Below are 14765 nucleotides of genomic sequence, written 5' to 3'. Positions count from 1 at the left end.
AAGTAGACAGCATATTAAAGCAGAGACATTACTTTGCCGACAAATGTCCATCTAGTCAAAGTTATGGCTTTTCCAGTAGTCATGTATGGATGTGAGAGTTGAACTATAAAGAAAGCTGAGCACCGAAGAATTGATGCTTTTGAACTGTGGTGTTAGAGAAGACTCTTGAGAGTCCCTTGGACTGCAAGGAGATCCAAGGAGATCTAAAGGAGATCAGCCCTGAATATTCATTGGAAGGACTGATGTTGAAGCTGAAGCACCAATACTTTGGCCACCTGATGCAAAGAGCCGGCTCATTGGAAAGATGCTGGGAAAGATTGAAGGCAGGAGGAGAAGGGGACGACAGAGGATAAGATGGTTGGATGGCATCACTGACTCGATGGACATGGGTTTGAGCAAGTTCCAGGAGTTGGTGATGGATAGGGAGGCCTGGTGTGCTGCAGTGCACGGGGTCTCAAAGCGTTGGAGACGACTAAGTGACTTAACTGACTGACGTACTCTTATGACCTGCACAAGGTCATTCTCGTCCCCTTAAGACCTGCCCATCACGACCTCCTATATCGGTTTCACTAACGAACCGAGACACAGAGGCCCCCGACCCTCCCCCACTAATAACCAAGTTGCCGCGAACCTCTGACGCCTGTGCTGGTGTCAGAGGCGGTTTGAACCACCTGACTCGGCCTTGGGGGCGGGCTTGGGGCTTGTGCGTGACGCCGAGCCGCTCAGCGCTGTTCATTCGCGCGCGTTTGTCCACCGCGTCCCCGAGCGTCTCCGGAGCCGGCTCTGCTCAGGCGCCAAGGACGCGCGCGGAGCCAGCCCGCCTGCCCTGCCCAGCCGCCCAGACCGAAGCGGGTCCCGAGGTCAGTCCCGCGGCCGCCGCTCCGCGGGGTCTGCGCCCGCAGGGCGGGGGCGCGGGCGGGGGGTCCCCGCGAGGAGGGCGGGGGCGCCCCGGGAGGAGGTGCGGGAGCGGGGGCTGCTGCCTGGGGGCCCCGAGACCCCAGGGCGCGGGGGTGGGGGCCCTGCAGGAACCCGAGTCTCCCCTGAGGCCGATCGAGACCCTCGAATCCTCTGAGCCCCTGGGCAACTCCGGGCCCCAGGATTTCTGAGGCCACTGGGAGGAGTGAATCCTGGACGGAACAGAGTGCCCCCCCTCCCGGAGTGGGGTGTCCGGAGGCGGGGATGGCGGGGACCCCCTGCAGGACAGGCCGAGGGGGGGCCGGGGCCAGGTCCCCATGTTTTGGGGGCCAGAGAGGCGGACCCGGGGACTTTGCGGTTTGATGGGGGAGGCGGAGGTCCGGGGGCTGCTCCCAACCTGGGAAGCCAGCGGGGTGTCAGGGGTCAGCGAGCAAATGGGCCAGGCAGAACACGGGAAGTGATGCCATGGGGCTGTTCTGGGGAGTGCGGGGGTTACTTTGAGGGGTAGGGAGCAGGGGCGACCCTCTGGACGTGTTTGCAGGTGCGCTGAGACGCATCAGAGGCTCGCAGATGAGGAGTGCGCGTGGAAAACAGCTTTTGCGCCTCCAGTGGTTCTGTGCGCCTGCGTGGCTGCGGGTGGGGGCTGGGAGCACGTTTGGGGCCCGCGGTTTTGAGGGGCAGCCTCTGGGGGAGGGGCCGGGCGAGGCTGAGGGTGGGCCTGGGGGTCCCCCAAAGGGAAAGTGTGCTGGGGAGGGTGGGGCGTCACTCCAGCCTGGGGGTCTGCCTCTGTGCCTGTCTGGAGGGTGTGTGTGTGTGTATGTGTGTGTGAGTGTGAGCAGGACTGCCTGTGAGGAGTGTGCTCAGCACTGAGCAGCAGGCGTGGTGGGGTCTCTGAATTTTCCTGGGCTTGTCTGCAGATGTGTTTGTGTCGTTAGGCCATGGTTCCCCCAGTCTGCATCTCAAAGTGTGCGTTACTAACAATCCTGTATTTGTGTAACTGGTCGAGTGTTCCCACTGTTTGACGCACCTTGTATTTGCACGATTAATGTGTGAGGGTCTGCGGTGGGTCAAAGGATTCTTCAAAAGGGTTAAAGGAAGAGGTTTGACTCTAAGTTACCAGAGTGTTCTGAGTATGTGTGTGTATTTAATTGCATTTAATTTTCATGTTTAATCATTTATAGTCCTCATTTTCATGAGGGGAAAGCTGCCAGCCCAAGAGGTTAAATAACCCCTGAATCAGGAGCTGCAGGTAGAATGCAGTGCACATGTTTAAACATGAATGTCAGATAAATAATGAATTATCTTTTGGTATAAGTACACTCCAAATATACCGTGGGACTTGCATATACTTAAAAATGACTTAGCCAAATAAATAAATGCTTAGTTTTTAGTAGACATGACCCATATAGTGTTTGGATATGGCTTATACTAAAAAGAAAAAATGATCTGTGAGTCTGAAACGCAAATCTCAGGGTGCTGTGTCTTTCTTGCTATTGTTGTTAAATCTTGAGACCCCCCAGCTAGTGACTGTAAGAGTGGAAGCCCCCAGTTCTCACCCCCAGACACACTGGCCCACGTCCTGCCCAGGGTGATGCTGGGGCCCATGAGGAGCCCCCTCCCTGCAGGGCTGGCCCTGCCCCAGGGCTGTGCTGGGGGGTTTGGGGCCCGCCCCCTCCCCTCACCCCGGTCCTGAGGGAGGGAGTGAAGCCTCCTATACCTGGAGGGGCCCAGGACAGGAGGGGAGGGCCTGTCTGAACCCCTTGGGCAGGCTGCCTGGGAGCCCTGGGACGGATGCGAAAGACAGTACTGGGACTCCTCCACGAGTGCACTTACTGAGTGCCTGCTGTATGCCAGCCTCCAGAGGCCCTTTGGATACCCAGTTAGCTGAGCTGCAGCTTCCTGGTCCCAGCACTTCGTGCCACAGTTCTAGTTTTAAAGGGGGGTGAGCCCCAGGTACCACAGGCCCTTGCCAGGCGCCATGACAACCGCTCTCCCCAGATCACACCCTGGGCCTTGGAGGAAACCAGCAGGAGGCATTGCCAGCACGTCCCTTTGGATGCTGGGGACCTGGAGACGTGGGAGGGGATGGAGCTGTCTGAGTCCACCTGAGCTCTGAGAGCCACACCCGGCCGCCTGGCTCCACCGCCCAGGCACTAACTGTCTCCTGTCCGCAGGGAGCACCTGTGGTCCCATGATGCTGCCTCTGAGCACCATCGAGGGCCAGGAGACCGAGGAGGTGCAGACCAGGCCTCCGGAGAAAGGAGGTGAGACCCGCGAGGGGCGGAACCTGTGGCACGCGGGAGTGGGGAGGTCTCCAGGCACAGGCGATGGGGAAGCATGGACCCTGAAGACTGGCCCCATCACCAAATGTCTCCACTGGCTCTTCTGGGCAGGGACACCCAGGATGCGGCCTCCCTGACATCACCTCCCGTCAGCGGGTCCCGTCATGGCCCCGCTCAGAGCCTGCAGGGAGCTCCTTGGAGCTGAGCCCGTTTGGGCCCCTTTTTTGTGGCCTGGACACCCCTGTTTTCTTACCCCAGCCCCTCCCCTCCCTGACACTTCCTGTCTGTTCCCTGGGGACCTTTGGGATACAATTGAATGCAGGTCTCACTCACTCCTGGGTGACCTCCAACAAGTGTCCCTACCTTTCTGTACCTCAGTTCGCTCATCTCTAAAGTGGGTTGATGATGATACCCATCTCAGAGAGTTATTGGTTTCCCTGGTGGCTCAGTCAGTAAAGAGTCCGCCCTCAACATGGCAGACCAGGGTTTGATCCCTGGGTCGGGAAGATCCCCTGGAGAAGGAAATGGCAACCCACTTCAGTATTCTTGAGAGTTATTATGAAGAGAGAGTTATTATGAAGAACCACATAAACGAATACGTGTATAATACTTAAAAGCATGTCTGGAACATACTTCAACGTATTAGCTCCTGTTACCGGTTTTGTGATGAAGACTGTATTCTTACCGAGTTTCTCAAGTCTCACAGTCAGATGGTCTCATGACTCTTTCCTCCTCCCTCAGTCTTGCTTTCTGTGAAGGCTGATGTTCCACGCAAGAAGTCCAAGAGAATGAAGGGAACGGTGTCCTTCAGAGTCCTGCCGTTCTGCCCCGTGGTAAGCCTGCTTGCTCCCTCCCTTTTCACCGGAGGCCCCTGGGCTGAGCGATCACATGGATTGGCCACCCTCTCTGTCCACCAGAGACCCTTAGGTGCCCGGGTGCCCCTTGCCCCTGCCTTGTCCCGGACGTGGCCCCATCCTGTGGGGGCTAGTCTTCCTTGAAGATTTTGCCCGCCTTTCTGCCTCCTTCTCTTTGCTAATTCCAATCTCTGTTCCTGTGTCACCTCCTCCATGAAGCCTCCCTTGCTCACATTCATTCCATTTCTCGCCAATCCACTGCCTCCCTGAACTTTTTTTCACAGTAGTTATTGCTGCTTGACAGCATACCTTCTGTCTGTGTGTTCATCATCTGTCTCCCCTACCAGAGTAGTTCTGTGAGGGCAGGGCCCTCCTCTGTTTTTCAATGACTCATTCCATGCCTAGCACAGATGTAACCAGCGTCCGGCACTGTATACACTTGGGCTGACTAAATGAAGGAATGAATTAGGGAACGGTCCCTCCTGCGGAGGCAGCTGTGGCCGTGTCCCCCTGGGTACCAGTCCTCCTTCTCCTACTAACCCCCTTGACTTTTCTGGGGGACCACCTGTCTGCACGCACTTTGGATGGCTCTGATCCCATCCTCAGACCAGCTGAGGATTGGGCCCCTGACCAGCTAGAGCTGGCAGTGCCAAGATTCCCGGTGATGGGTCCTGGTCTGGCACATGACTCGCACTTGGCCAGGGAGGCGTCTGCTCTGTCTCTGGGCTTCTTAACAGGCAGGAGGGGAGGCTGGAGGGACCCTGGTGAGAACCTGGGGGGCCGTGGGGAGAGGTCAGGGGAGGCCCTGCGTCAGATGCCTGCGAGAATGTCTTCCTGTTAGTGCCTGCAGCAGCCCTGGGGAGGATGCATTAGAAAATCTTATTAGAAAAGAACACGAGAGTCACAGGTTTACAAAGTATTTCCTGGGCAGCTTCGACCTGTCAGGCGTGGTGTGAGCACTTTACATAGATGAGCTCATGTAACCATGCCGAGTCCTATGAAACACGGATTAATATGATCCCTCATACAGGAGAGACACCCGAGTGTCATGAGTGCTGTTTTTAAAGGTTATTTCAAGTTTTGTACATAGTGAAGACGCAATGGCTCCTTTCATACTAGACTCTTTCAATTCTCAGGATTCGTATCTTCATAAAGTATTTCTTATTTTTAAAGAAAATCCACAAAGTGTACCCTTTCACATTGCTGCCCTAACTACCCATTCACTAGAGAGCACCTTGGAGTTGTCTACTCCAGGAACTGGCACAGAAGATTCTCTAGGTCAAGGGGGAGCCGATTAAGGCCACCCAGTCCACAGCCTGTTGAGTAAATAAGAGCTTGTTGACACACTACACCCACGTCTTAGGGAGAGTCTGTGATGCTTTCATGCCAAGTCCAGTAGCTCGGACACAGAGTGGATGGTTCAGGAACACTAAACGATTTGCCATGACACCTTTGACCACCAAAGTGACCGATCTTGCTTGGAATAGATGCAAACTGAAATTAATACTGGCAAAGGTGTGAAAATGGTTAGAAAAAGGAGGGAAATCTTGAACTACTGTGAGTGTGAAGCCGTGTGTAAAAGATATTTTGTGTTTGGGTCCAGTGTATATGCTACACACATGTGTTTCTAGGTGTGTGGGGTGCATGTTTCCTTATATTCGAGAAAGGCGTTTAAAACCACTCCTTACCCTTGCTGCGTGCACTACTGAGTCTCCTCCACCTAAAAGCCGCCCAAGGCCAGCTCTGTATCAGTTTCTCTAAGCAGTGAGGAGGATGAGGCCTGGGACCCTCCCCCCAATAATAAAAGTGATGCGAACACGCCCGTACTGGCGGCAGGCACACTGATAACCACCTGCTCGTGTTGGGGGGACCAACGCTGGAGGTGCAGGATTGTGCCTATCACTGAGCCGCTCAGCGCTCTTCATTCCTGCGAGTTCACCCGCAGGTGCCCTGGACTTCTTCGGAGCCAGCCCTGCCCGCGCCCCCAGGACAAGCCGTGAGCAAGCCGGCGCGCTCCAGCCCAGACGCCCAGACCGAGCCCGGGGCCGGAGGTCAGTTCCGCGGCCGCAGCTCCGAGGGCTCTGCGCCAGCAGGGCGAGGGGCGCGGGAGGGCGCTGCGGGGTCCCCGCGGGGAGGGCGGGAGCGCCCCGTGAGGAGGTGCGGGCGCGCTCTGGGCTGCTGCCTGGGGGCCCCGAGACCCCAGGGCGCGTGCGGTGCGGGCCCTGCAGGAACCCCGGCTCCCCTGAGGGCGGGGGGCGTCCTCAGACCCTCGTGAGTCGCGGGGCGGCTCGAGTCCGAGGGTTTCTCTGGCCACTGGGAGGAGGGGAGCCTGGAGGGGACACAGGAGGCTGGGGTGTCCGGAGGCGGGGGTCCCCTCCAGGGCAGGCGTGGGGGGGGGGAGCCCGCGTCCTGGTCCCCAGGTTTTGGGGGGCGGGAGGGGCGGACCCGGGACTTCGCAGTTTGCTGGAGGAGGCGGGAGGCACAGGTTTGCTCTGCACACCAGAGAGGGCAGTCGGTATCGGGCTCAGGTAAGGAATTGGCCACACAGAAGATGGGAACATGACTCTGGGCAAGTCCAGAGGGCGGTGTGATGAGTGGGGAGCCGAGGAGACCCTCTGGATGAGTTTGGGGTTCACTAAGGGCGCAGAGCAAGGTTCACAGATGAGGAGTGCGCCTGGAAAACAGCTTTTGCGCCTCCAGCGGTTCTGTGCGGCTGCGTGGCTGCGGGTGGGGGCTGGGAGCACGTTTGGGGCCCGCGGTTCTGAGGGGCAGCCTCTGGGGGAGGGGCCGGGGGAGGCTGAGGGTGGGCCTGGGGGTCCCCCAGAGGAAAAGTGTACTGGGGAGGGTGAGGTGTAATGATAATCTCAGCTGATGCGTCTGCAGTTGTGTGTTGTGTGTGTGGGGGGGGGGGGGGGGCGGGGATGGTGTGCATGACCAGGACTGCCTGAGAGGCCCGTCCTTCAGTTCTGAGAAGCAGGCCTGCCCACCTGAGTCATGGGGGTCATGGGGGTTTCCTTGCAGTGTGTCTGCGGGTGTGTTTGTGTCGGTAAGCCCTGGTTTCCACAGTGATCAACAGTTGTGTGTGTTGTAACAATTGTGTGTGTTAGTATATCTGGCCGCGTGTTCCCGCTATTTGACGCACTTGTATTTGCACGATTATGTGTCAGGATCTCTGATGGGTCTTAAGCATCTTACGAAGGCTTCGAAGACGAGGTTTGACTCTAAGTTACCAGATAGTATGTTCTGAGTGTGTGTGTATTTAATCATATTTAATCCTCATGTTTAATCATTTATTTTCCTCATTTTCATGGACGGGAAAGCTGACAGCACAAGAGGTTAAAAAACCCCTGAATCGGGGCTTGCCAGGTAAAATACAGGATGCTTACTTCAATTTGAATTTAAGACAAATAGTGAATTCCCTTTTAGTATAAGTATGTTCCAAATATTTCATGGGACTTGCCTATACTTAAACATCATTTAGCAAAATAAATTTAAAAATGAGTTTTTATGTAGACCTGACCCATATGGTGTTTCAATATGACTTACAGTAAAAACTGATTTCTGTGTCTGAAATTCAAGTCTCAGTTTGCTATGAATTTGTTGTAATATCATTTTGGGAAATCTGGCAAACTTCATCCTTGAGATCTCCCTGCTAGTGACTGGCAGGCTGGAATCCACCCAGTCCACAGTTCTCAGACACACTGACCAGGGCTCTGCCCAGGAAGGGCTAGGGTCAGCCTGTGCCCAACCCCCTCCCTGCAGGGCTGGCCCGGCCCCAGGGCTGTGCTGGGGGTCTGGGGCCCAGCCCCTCCCCTCACCCCGCTCCTGATGGCGGGACTGATGCCTCCTGTACCTGGAGGGACCCAGGCCAGGAGGGGAGGGCCTGTCTGAGCCCCCTGGGCAGGCTGCCTGGGAGCCCTGGGACGGAGCTGAAACATGGTGATGGTAATGCTGCCCTTGAGGTGCACTTACTGAGTGCCTGCTGTATGCCAGCCTCCAGAGGCCCTTCGGATACCCAGTTAGCTGAGCTGCAGCTTCCTGGTCCCAGCACTTTGTATCACAGTTGTTCTAGTTTTAAAGGGGGGTGAGCCCCAGGTACCGCGAGCCCTGCCCTTGTCCTTGCCAGGCGCCATGACAACCGCTCTCCCCAGATCACACCCTGGGCCTTGGAGGAAACCAGCAGGAGGCATTGCCAGCACGTCCCCTTGGATGCTGGGGACCTGGAGACGTAGGAGGGGATGGAGCTGTCTGAGTCCACCCGAGCCCTGAGAGCCACACCCGGGCCCCCGGCTCCACCGCCCAGGCACTAACTGCTCTGTCTCCTGTCCGCAGGGAGCACCTGTGGTACCATGATGCTGCCTCTGAGCACCATCGAGGGCCAGGAGACCGAGGAGGTGCAGACCAGGCCTCCGGAGAAAGGAGGTGAGACCCGCGAGGGGCGGAACCTGTGGCAGGCGGGAGTGGGGGGTCTCCAGGCTGATGGGGAAGCATGGACCCTGAAGACTGGCCCCAACCTCGAGTGTCTGCCGCTGGCTCCTCTAAGGAGGGAGGGCCCTGAGGGGCGCCCTGAATGGAACCTCCCCGACATCACCCCGTGTCCATGAGTCCGTCAGTCCCCTGCTCAGAGCCTGCAGGGCTGCGTCCTGGGAGCTGGAATCAGTCTGGGCTCCTTTATCATGTGGCCACCTGCATGGGCCAGCTGACCCTCCACTCAGTTGCCAGGTCAAGGGGCTGTAGGGTCATTCATCTGAGACGCGATGGAGGCCTGAACCAAGGACGTAGCAGTGGGAAGGAGTGCAGTGGGGGCTTCCCAGGTGGCGCTCGTGATAAAGAACCCACCTGCCAACGCAGGAGTCACATGTTTCCCTGGCTGGGGAAGATCCCCTGCAGAAGGAAATGGCAACCCGCTCCAGTGCTCTTGCCAGAGAATCCCATGGACAGAGGAGCCTGGCGGGCTACAGTCCATGGAGTCCCAAAGAGTCAGACACGATTTAGTGACTGAGCACAGAGCTCCTTGCTGGTCCCGCTGGTGGTCTGGCCTCATGAGGGAGGTCTCTTGGGTTTGCTGTGACATTCCCTTTTGTGAAAACTTTTACTTTGCAATCATTTTATATTCACAAGACGTTGCCATCATAATTCATCGAAATTCCACGGACCCTTTATCCCATTTCTCCCCAGTCATTTGATCTTATTGGATTATAGTCCAGCGTGAAAACTGGCCCGCTGATCCTGGCATAGTCCCATGCGTGTTTTTGCTTCTATTTCCACACATCTGTAGCTGCATGTAACCATCATACAAAATAAGATGCAAGCCCCTTCCCTAGCTACCTACTTTCTTGCCAGAGGTAGCTGCTTCCCAGCTTCTCGTCCCGTCTTCCAGAATGTTCTGTGCTCGCTCAGACAGACAAGGATGTGCGTGTATCTGGTGCTGTGCATTTATGTCTGATATGCGCTGTGTACTGTGTATCTCACTTCCATTTCCTATTTTGTCTTATTTCACTTAATTCTCATCTGGCACGTATGCCAGGCCCAGTCCCAGTGTTTCCCCTGCATCCAGTCACCCACACTCCACAACAGCCCTGTGAGATGGTGACCCCAATGACCTCATGTTGCAGATGGGAAATCTGAAGGCTGACAACTGCGAGTAATCAGCTCACAGTGGGATCTGAACCCGTCTTGCCTGGGGGTCTTTGACCTTAAGCACTGTGTCCCCTGTCCATCTCGGGGACCCTCCTCCACAAGACGCCGGGTTTGTGTTCCAGCTGCCTGGCATTGCGCGGTCTGTCTGTGCTGTGCGCGCTAAGTGGCTCAGGCGTGTTCGACTCTTTGCGGCCCCATGGACTGCAGCACGCCAAGCCTCCCTGTCCATCACCAACTCCCAGAGCTTGCTCAAAGTCATGTCCCATCGGGTTGGTGATGCCATCCAACCATCTTATTCTCTGTCGACCCCTTCTCCTCCTGCCTTCAGCCTCCCCCAGCATCAGGGTCTTTTCCAACGAGTCAGTTCTTCTCATCAGGTGGCCAAAGTATTGTCTTCCTTGGGGAAATCTTCTTTGGGGAAACCTAAGTATTTTCTGGAGAGATATGCCACAGGGGCACCTGTGTATCAGCTGTGCCTTCCTCCTGGACACGGGCACCCCAGGGCATCACTATCTCCACAGCCCCCTGTTGTCTGACTCCAGCCCCTTCGTTCTCTGACATTCCGTCTGTTCCCTGGGGAGCTTCAGGATGCAATTTAATGCGTGATTGCAGGCATTGCTGTGCAACCTCCTGCAAGTGTCCTAACCTCTCTGGGCCTCAGTTTCTTCATCCGTAAAGTTGGATGAAGATAATAACCAAATCAGATATTACAGTATAATGTATGCAAGAGTGCCTGGCTCAGGGCACGCACTCAACACATTAGTTTTTGTCACTGGTTTCCTGATGGAGATCTTATTATTACTGAGTTTCTCAAGCCTCAGAGGGCACGATTGCCTCATGCCTCTTTCCTCCTTCCCCAGCCCTGCTTTCTGAGAACCCTGATGAGCCTCGAAAGAAGCCCAGAGGAATGAAGGGAAGACTGTCTTTCAATGTCCTGCCGTTCTGTCCCATGGTAAGCCTGCTTGTTTCCTCCCTTTGACCAGAGATCCCCTAGGTTATGAGAGGTCAGGCACCTCCACCACCCTCTCTGGCCAGGAGAGACCCTTGGGTGGCTTGGTGTCCCTTGTCCCCCACCCCAGGATGTGCCCCCATCCTCTTGGGGGTGCTGCCCTCTTTCCTGCCTCCTCTCTTTCCTAATTCCAACTTCCAGTATCACCTCCTCCATGAAGCCTCCCTTGCTCACTTTTGCCCCATTTCCCTCGGACCTCTTGCCTTCCTGAATTTTCTTCAGCGTTATTATTGCTACCTGAGAGCATATCTTGCAGCTATCTTTTTAATCATTTGTCTCCCCTACTAGAGTAGTTTTGTGAGAGCCTTCTCTATGTCTATGTGCAACGACATATCCCCTGTCTAGATCCGATGTAACCCGTGTCCGGCGCAAAGGCCACAGCTGCCTTTGCAGGAGGGACCATTCCCTGATTCATTCCTTCATTTAATCAGCCCGAGAGTATACAGTGCACTTTGGGTGGATCTGATCCATCCTCAGACCAGCTCCAGGTACGCCCCTGACCAATCAGAGCCGGCAGTGCCAACGTGCCTGGTGATTGGTCCTGGGCTGGCACGTGACTCACACTTTGCCAGTGAGGTGTCTGCTCTGTCTCGGCTTCTTGACCCACAAAGCGGGAGGCTGGAGGGACCCTGGTGAGAAGCAGGGGGCCCATGGGGAGGGGTCAGGGGAGGCAGAGGGTCAGACGCCTGTGAGAACGTCTTTCCTATTAGTGCCTGCAGCAGTCCCGGGGAGGACTCTTTAGAAAATCTTGTTAAGAAATAATGTAATCAAAGATTTTACAAAAACAGTACAAAGATCATCCGAGTTTGCCAGTTGTTATCATTTTTTTCTATTTGCATGTTTTCTCATATACGTACTATGTATATATGTATATATGCTCCTATTCCTCTGTGTGTTTCACTTTAGAAGAAGAATATTCTCTTATATAGCTGTGGGCCTGTTGTGACCTTTGAGGTCTTAACCCTGATACGCACTTCCATCTCACCTGCTGTCCATGTTCTTGGTTTCTTCTCTCACTACATGCAGTCTATTTGGTGTTCTTTTCCCTCCTACCTGGGGGAAAACTGGGGCCAGCTATTGCACTTGGTAATGTATCTCTGGGATTCCCAAGTGGCACTACCTGTAAAGAACCCGCCTGCCAGTGCAGGAGATGTAAGAGACATGGGTTCGGTTCCTGGGCTGGGAAGGTCCCCTGGAGGAGGAAATGGCAACCCACTCCAGTCTTCTTGCCTGGAGAATCCCATGGACAGAGGCGCCTGCAGGGCTACAGCCCATGGGGTCGCAAAGAGGTGGACAGAACTGAAGCAACTGAGCATGCACACAATATATCTTTAGTTCTCTTTGAGCTAGACAATCTCCTCAGTCTTCCTTTGCCTCTTATGACAGACAATTTTGAACATCCGAGTCACACCTCACACAATATTGATTGCTTTTTCTGTTTTGTTTTATTTCTACACTTGTTTGATTTTTATGCTATCCCTCTAATGAGATTCAGGGTAAGCTATGATCTTTGGAGCACCACCTAAGTGATGCCATGTGCTAAATGCACTTGAATTTCGATCCACTCAGTCGAGATGTTTATCACATTTCTCCACTGAATACTTACTGATTTTTCTTTTCTCTATGCAACTAACTAGTAAGAAATCAGTGGGGAGATGCTTATAGATGAGCCAAATAGTCTAGAAAGAGAGAGCTTTCTGACCAGTTCATTTTGGGTCCTGTGCCCACCACGGAACCAACCGTCAGCTTATGAGATGAGAACCCTACATCTTGTATCCATGGGTGTGTATGGGGCAGACGGTCCCTGCCTCTCCCTAACCGCTGTAAGGATGGGACGAAGCAGTGATTCTCAACCAGAGGCAGTTCACCCCCCAGGGGACACCTTCAGTGTGGGGATACATTTCTTCTTTGTCACAAGTAAAGGAAGCAAGCTCCTAGCACCTGGTGGGTAGAGGGCAGTGATGGTGTTTAACATCCTGCAATGCACAAGATGCCCCCCAAACACACACACTGCACAGAACGGCCTGAGAGTGCGATACCACCGTTCTTTCCCTGTGTCTCTGTTCTCTTTCCTTCCAGCCGAGCGTCTGCTTCACCTATTACGTGGAACCCGATGACCCTGAGTCTGAGCCCCAGGTTCCTTCTGACGGTTCGAAATCGGACCCGAATTGCACCTTCGTCCCTCTGCCTGTGCTGGAGTTCCGCGAGGTCAAGGTGTGCGAGTGCCCCCTGTGCTGCCTCAGCTTCGTCACTGCTTCCTAAACGCTGAGGGCCCTCCGCTTCCTGCTCCTGACCGCGCGCCCCCGAATCATGCATGCTGGGCTACCGTAGTGTAAAATCCCCCAATACAGCGGCTTCAATAAACCCGACTTGCTGTCTCTCTCAAGGCTGTGGTCTGTGTGTGAAACTCCCAGGACTCGGGGCGGTGCAGCTCCGTGGAGTTGGGCAGCCAGGGTCCTTTGACCTCGGTGCTCTGTGCCACGTGGCTGGAGAGGGCTCACCCCCACACCCAGTCCACATTCTGGTTCGGGGCAAGTAGGGGGATGAGGAGAGAGGAAGACACGCTTCAGTCCTTCAAAGGGCGACTCCTAGAAGAAGCCCAGATCACTTTTCCTCACAGCTCATTGGCCAGAGACGGTCACATGGTAACATCTAGATGCAAGGGATGCTGGGAACTGTAGTCCTTAGCTGGACAATCCCGTGTCATCTAACAGCTTTTGTTATTATAGCAAAGGAGAATGGATAATGTGTCCACCTCGGATCAAGTCTATTAAGTTAATTTATCCCCAGCACATGTGATGAACACGAGTGAATAAATGTATTCTTCAGTTCTTGATTAGGATCCCCTCCGTTTTTAGCAGGATAAATGTTTTTGAGCACTGACCCTGTGTTAGGCACTGAGCTAATGTCTTTACACATTTTGAGCCACTTAATTCTCACAACCTGTGGCTGGTTCTACTATTATCCCTCTTTCTGAGATAAGAGAACAAGGCACAGAGAGTCCACATCACTTGCTTCAGGTCACACAGATCAGAAGGAGCCAAGCCAACATTCAAACCCAGGCAGGCTGGCTCCAGAGTCTACGCCCTTAAGCATCATGGTATCCGCCTCACAGAGGTGGAGACGGGGAGATTCCCAGATGGCCACACACCTGTGAGTCAAAGAGCCTCTTTCAACACTCAGACCTTCCAATTCCCTTCACATAACTCTTCAGATGCTGCAGAAATACTTGGAATATGTGTGTAGCACGTATCTGTAGCCACAATAGTGCCAGTTAACAACCACCGCCACAAAATCCATAGAAGGTGTTCACTGAGGTGAAAATGCACAATGTGAGGGTTTTATCTGGGGGTTTAGTGGGGATTATAGCCCAGGAGACAGCCTCTCGAAGAGCTGTGAGGAGCTGCTCCAAACAGGTAGGTGAGAGGTCAGTTTGATGTGATTTTGGAAAGGGGGTCCATGCAATGAAGTACATACCTCAGTACACGGTTCATGTTGGTCATGATACATGGACATCTCAGTTAATGTGATTGGTGCTTTTCTAAGTAAGGAAGAATCTAAGGCTCTTGCATCCTATTATTTTCTCCTGAACATATCTAGCATCTGAGGTGTAACTGAGCCCAAGTTTGGCCACCTGGGACTCATAAGTCAATCATTCAAGAGGCAGGTGTCAGCAGATAGGAAAGGTGCTTTAATCAGAAAAGATGACACCTGGGGAGATGGTGGGCTTGTGTCCAGGGACCAACTCAAGAGATTCTTCTCAGCCTTTTGTTTGTTCAGTTGCTAAATGGTGTCCAACTCTGTGACCCCATGGACTGCAGCACGCCAGACTTCCTTATTCTTCACTGTCTCCCACAGTTTGCTCAAACTCATGCCCATCGAGTTGGTGATGCCATCCAACCATCTCATCCTCTGTTGTCCCCTTCTCCTCCTGCCTTCAATCTTTCCCAGCATCAGGGTCTTTTCAAATGAGTCAGTTCTTCCCATCAGGTGCCCAAAGTGTTGGAGCTTCAGCTTCAGCATCAGTCCTTCCAATGAATATTCAGGGTTTATTTGCTTTAAGCT

At 54.1% G+C, this 14765-nt stretch overlaps 1 protein-coding gene across 1 annotated transcript; it reads left to right on the top strand.

The window, feature by feature from the left end:
* The first annotated feature begins 688 nt into the window (after nt 1–688).
* LOC102395519 lies at nt 689–13086 on the top strand. Its single transcript, XM_006078374.4, has 7 exons — nt 689–860; nt 3090–3179; nt 3939–4030; nt 5997–6102; nt 8384–8473; nt 10552–10643; nt 12780–13086. Exons 2-7 carry the CDS (start codon nt 3107–3109, stop codon nt 12960–12962), a joined length of 636 nt encoding a protein of 211 aa, XP_006078436.1. The 5' UTR covers nt 689–860; nt 3090–3106; the 3' UTR covers nt 12963–13086.
* Nucleotides 13087–14765: the final 1679 nt, after the last annotated feature.

This window comes from Bubalus bubalis, chromosome 18 (assembly GCF_019923935.1).
Source record: "Bubalus bubalis isolate 160015118507 breed Murrah chromosome 18, NDDB_SH_1, whole genome shotgun sequence".
Taxonomy (NCBI): domain Eukaryota; kingdom Metazoa; phylum Chordata; class Mammalia; order Artiodactyla; family Bovidae; genus Bubalus; species Bubalus bubalis.
Note: the sequence above shows the minus strand (reverse complement) of the source record. Positions and strands in the feature narration are given on the sequence as shown.

Excerpts from the sequence above, each read along its gene's own strand:
- LOC102395519 (XM_006078374.4), top strand. The coding sequence starts at position 3,107 with ATGATGCTGCCTCTGAGCACCATCGAGGGCCAGGAGACCGAGGAGGTG. Across the intron at positions 6,103-8,383 it reads GACCGAGCCCGGGGCCGGAG|GGAGCACCTGTGGTACCATG; the intron begins GTCAGTTCCGCG and ends TCCTGTCCGCAG. Across the intron at positions 10,644-12,779 it reads TCCTGCCGTTCTGTCCCATG|CCGAGCGTCTGCTTCACCTA; the intron begins GTAAGCCTGCTT and ends CTTTCCTTCCAG.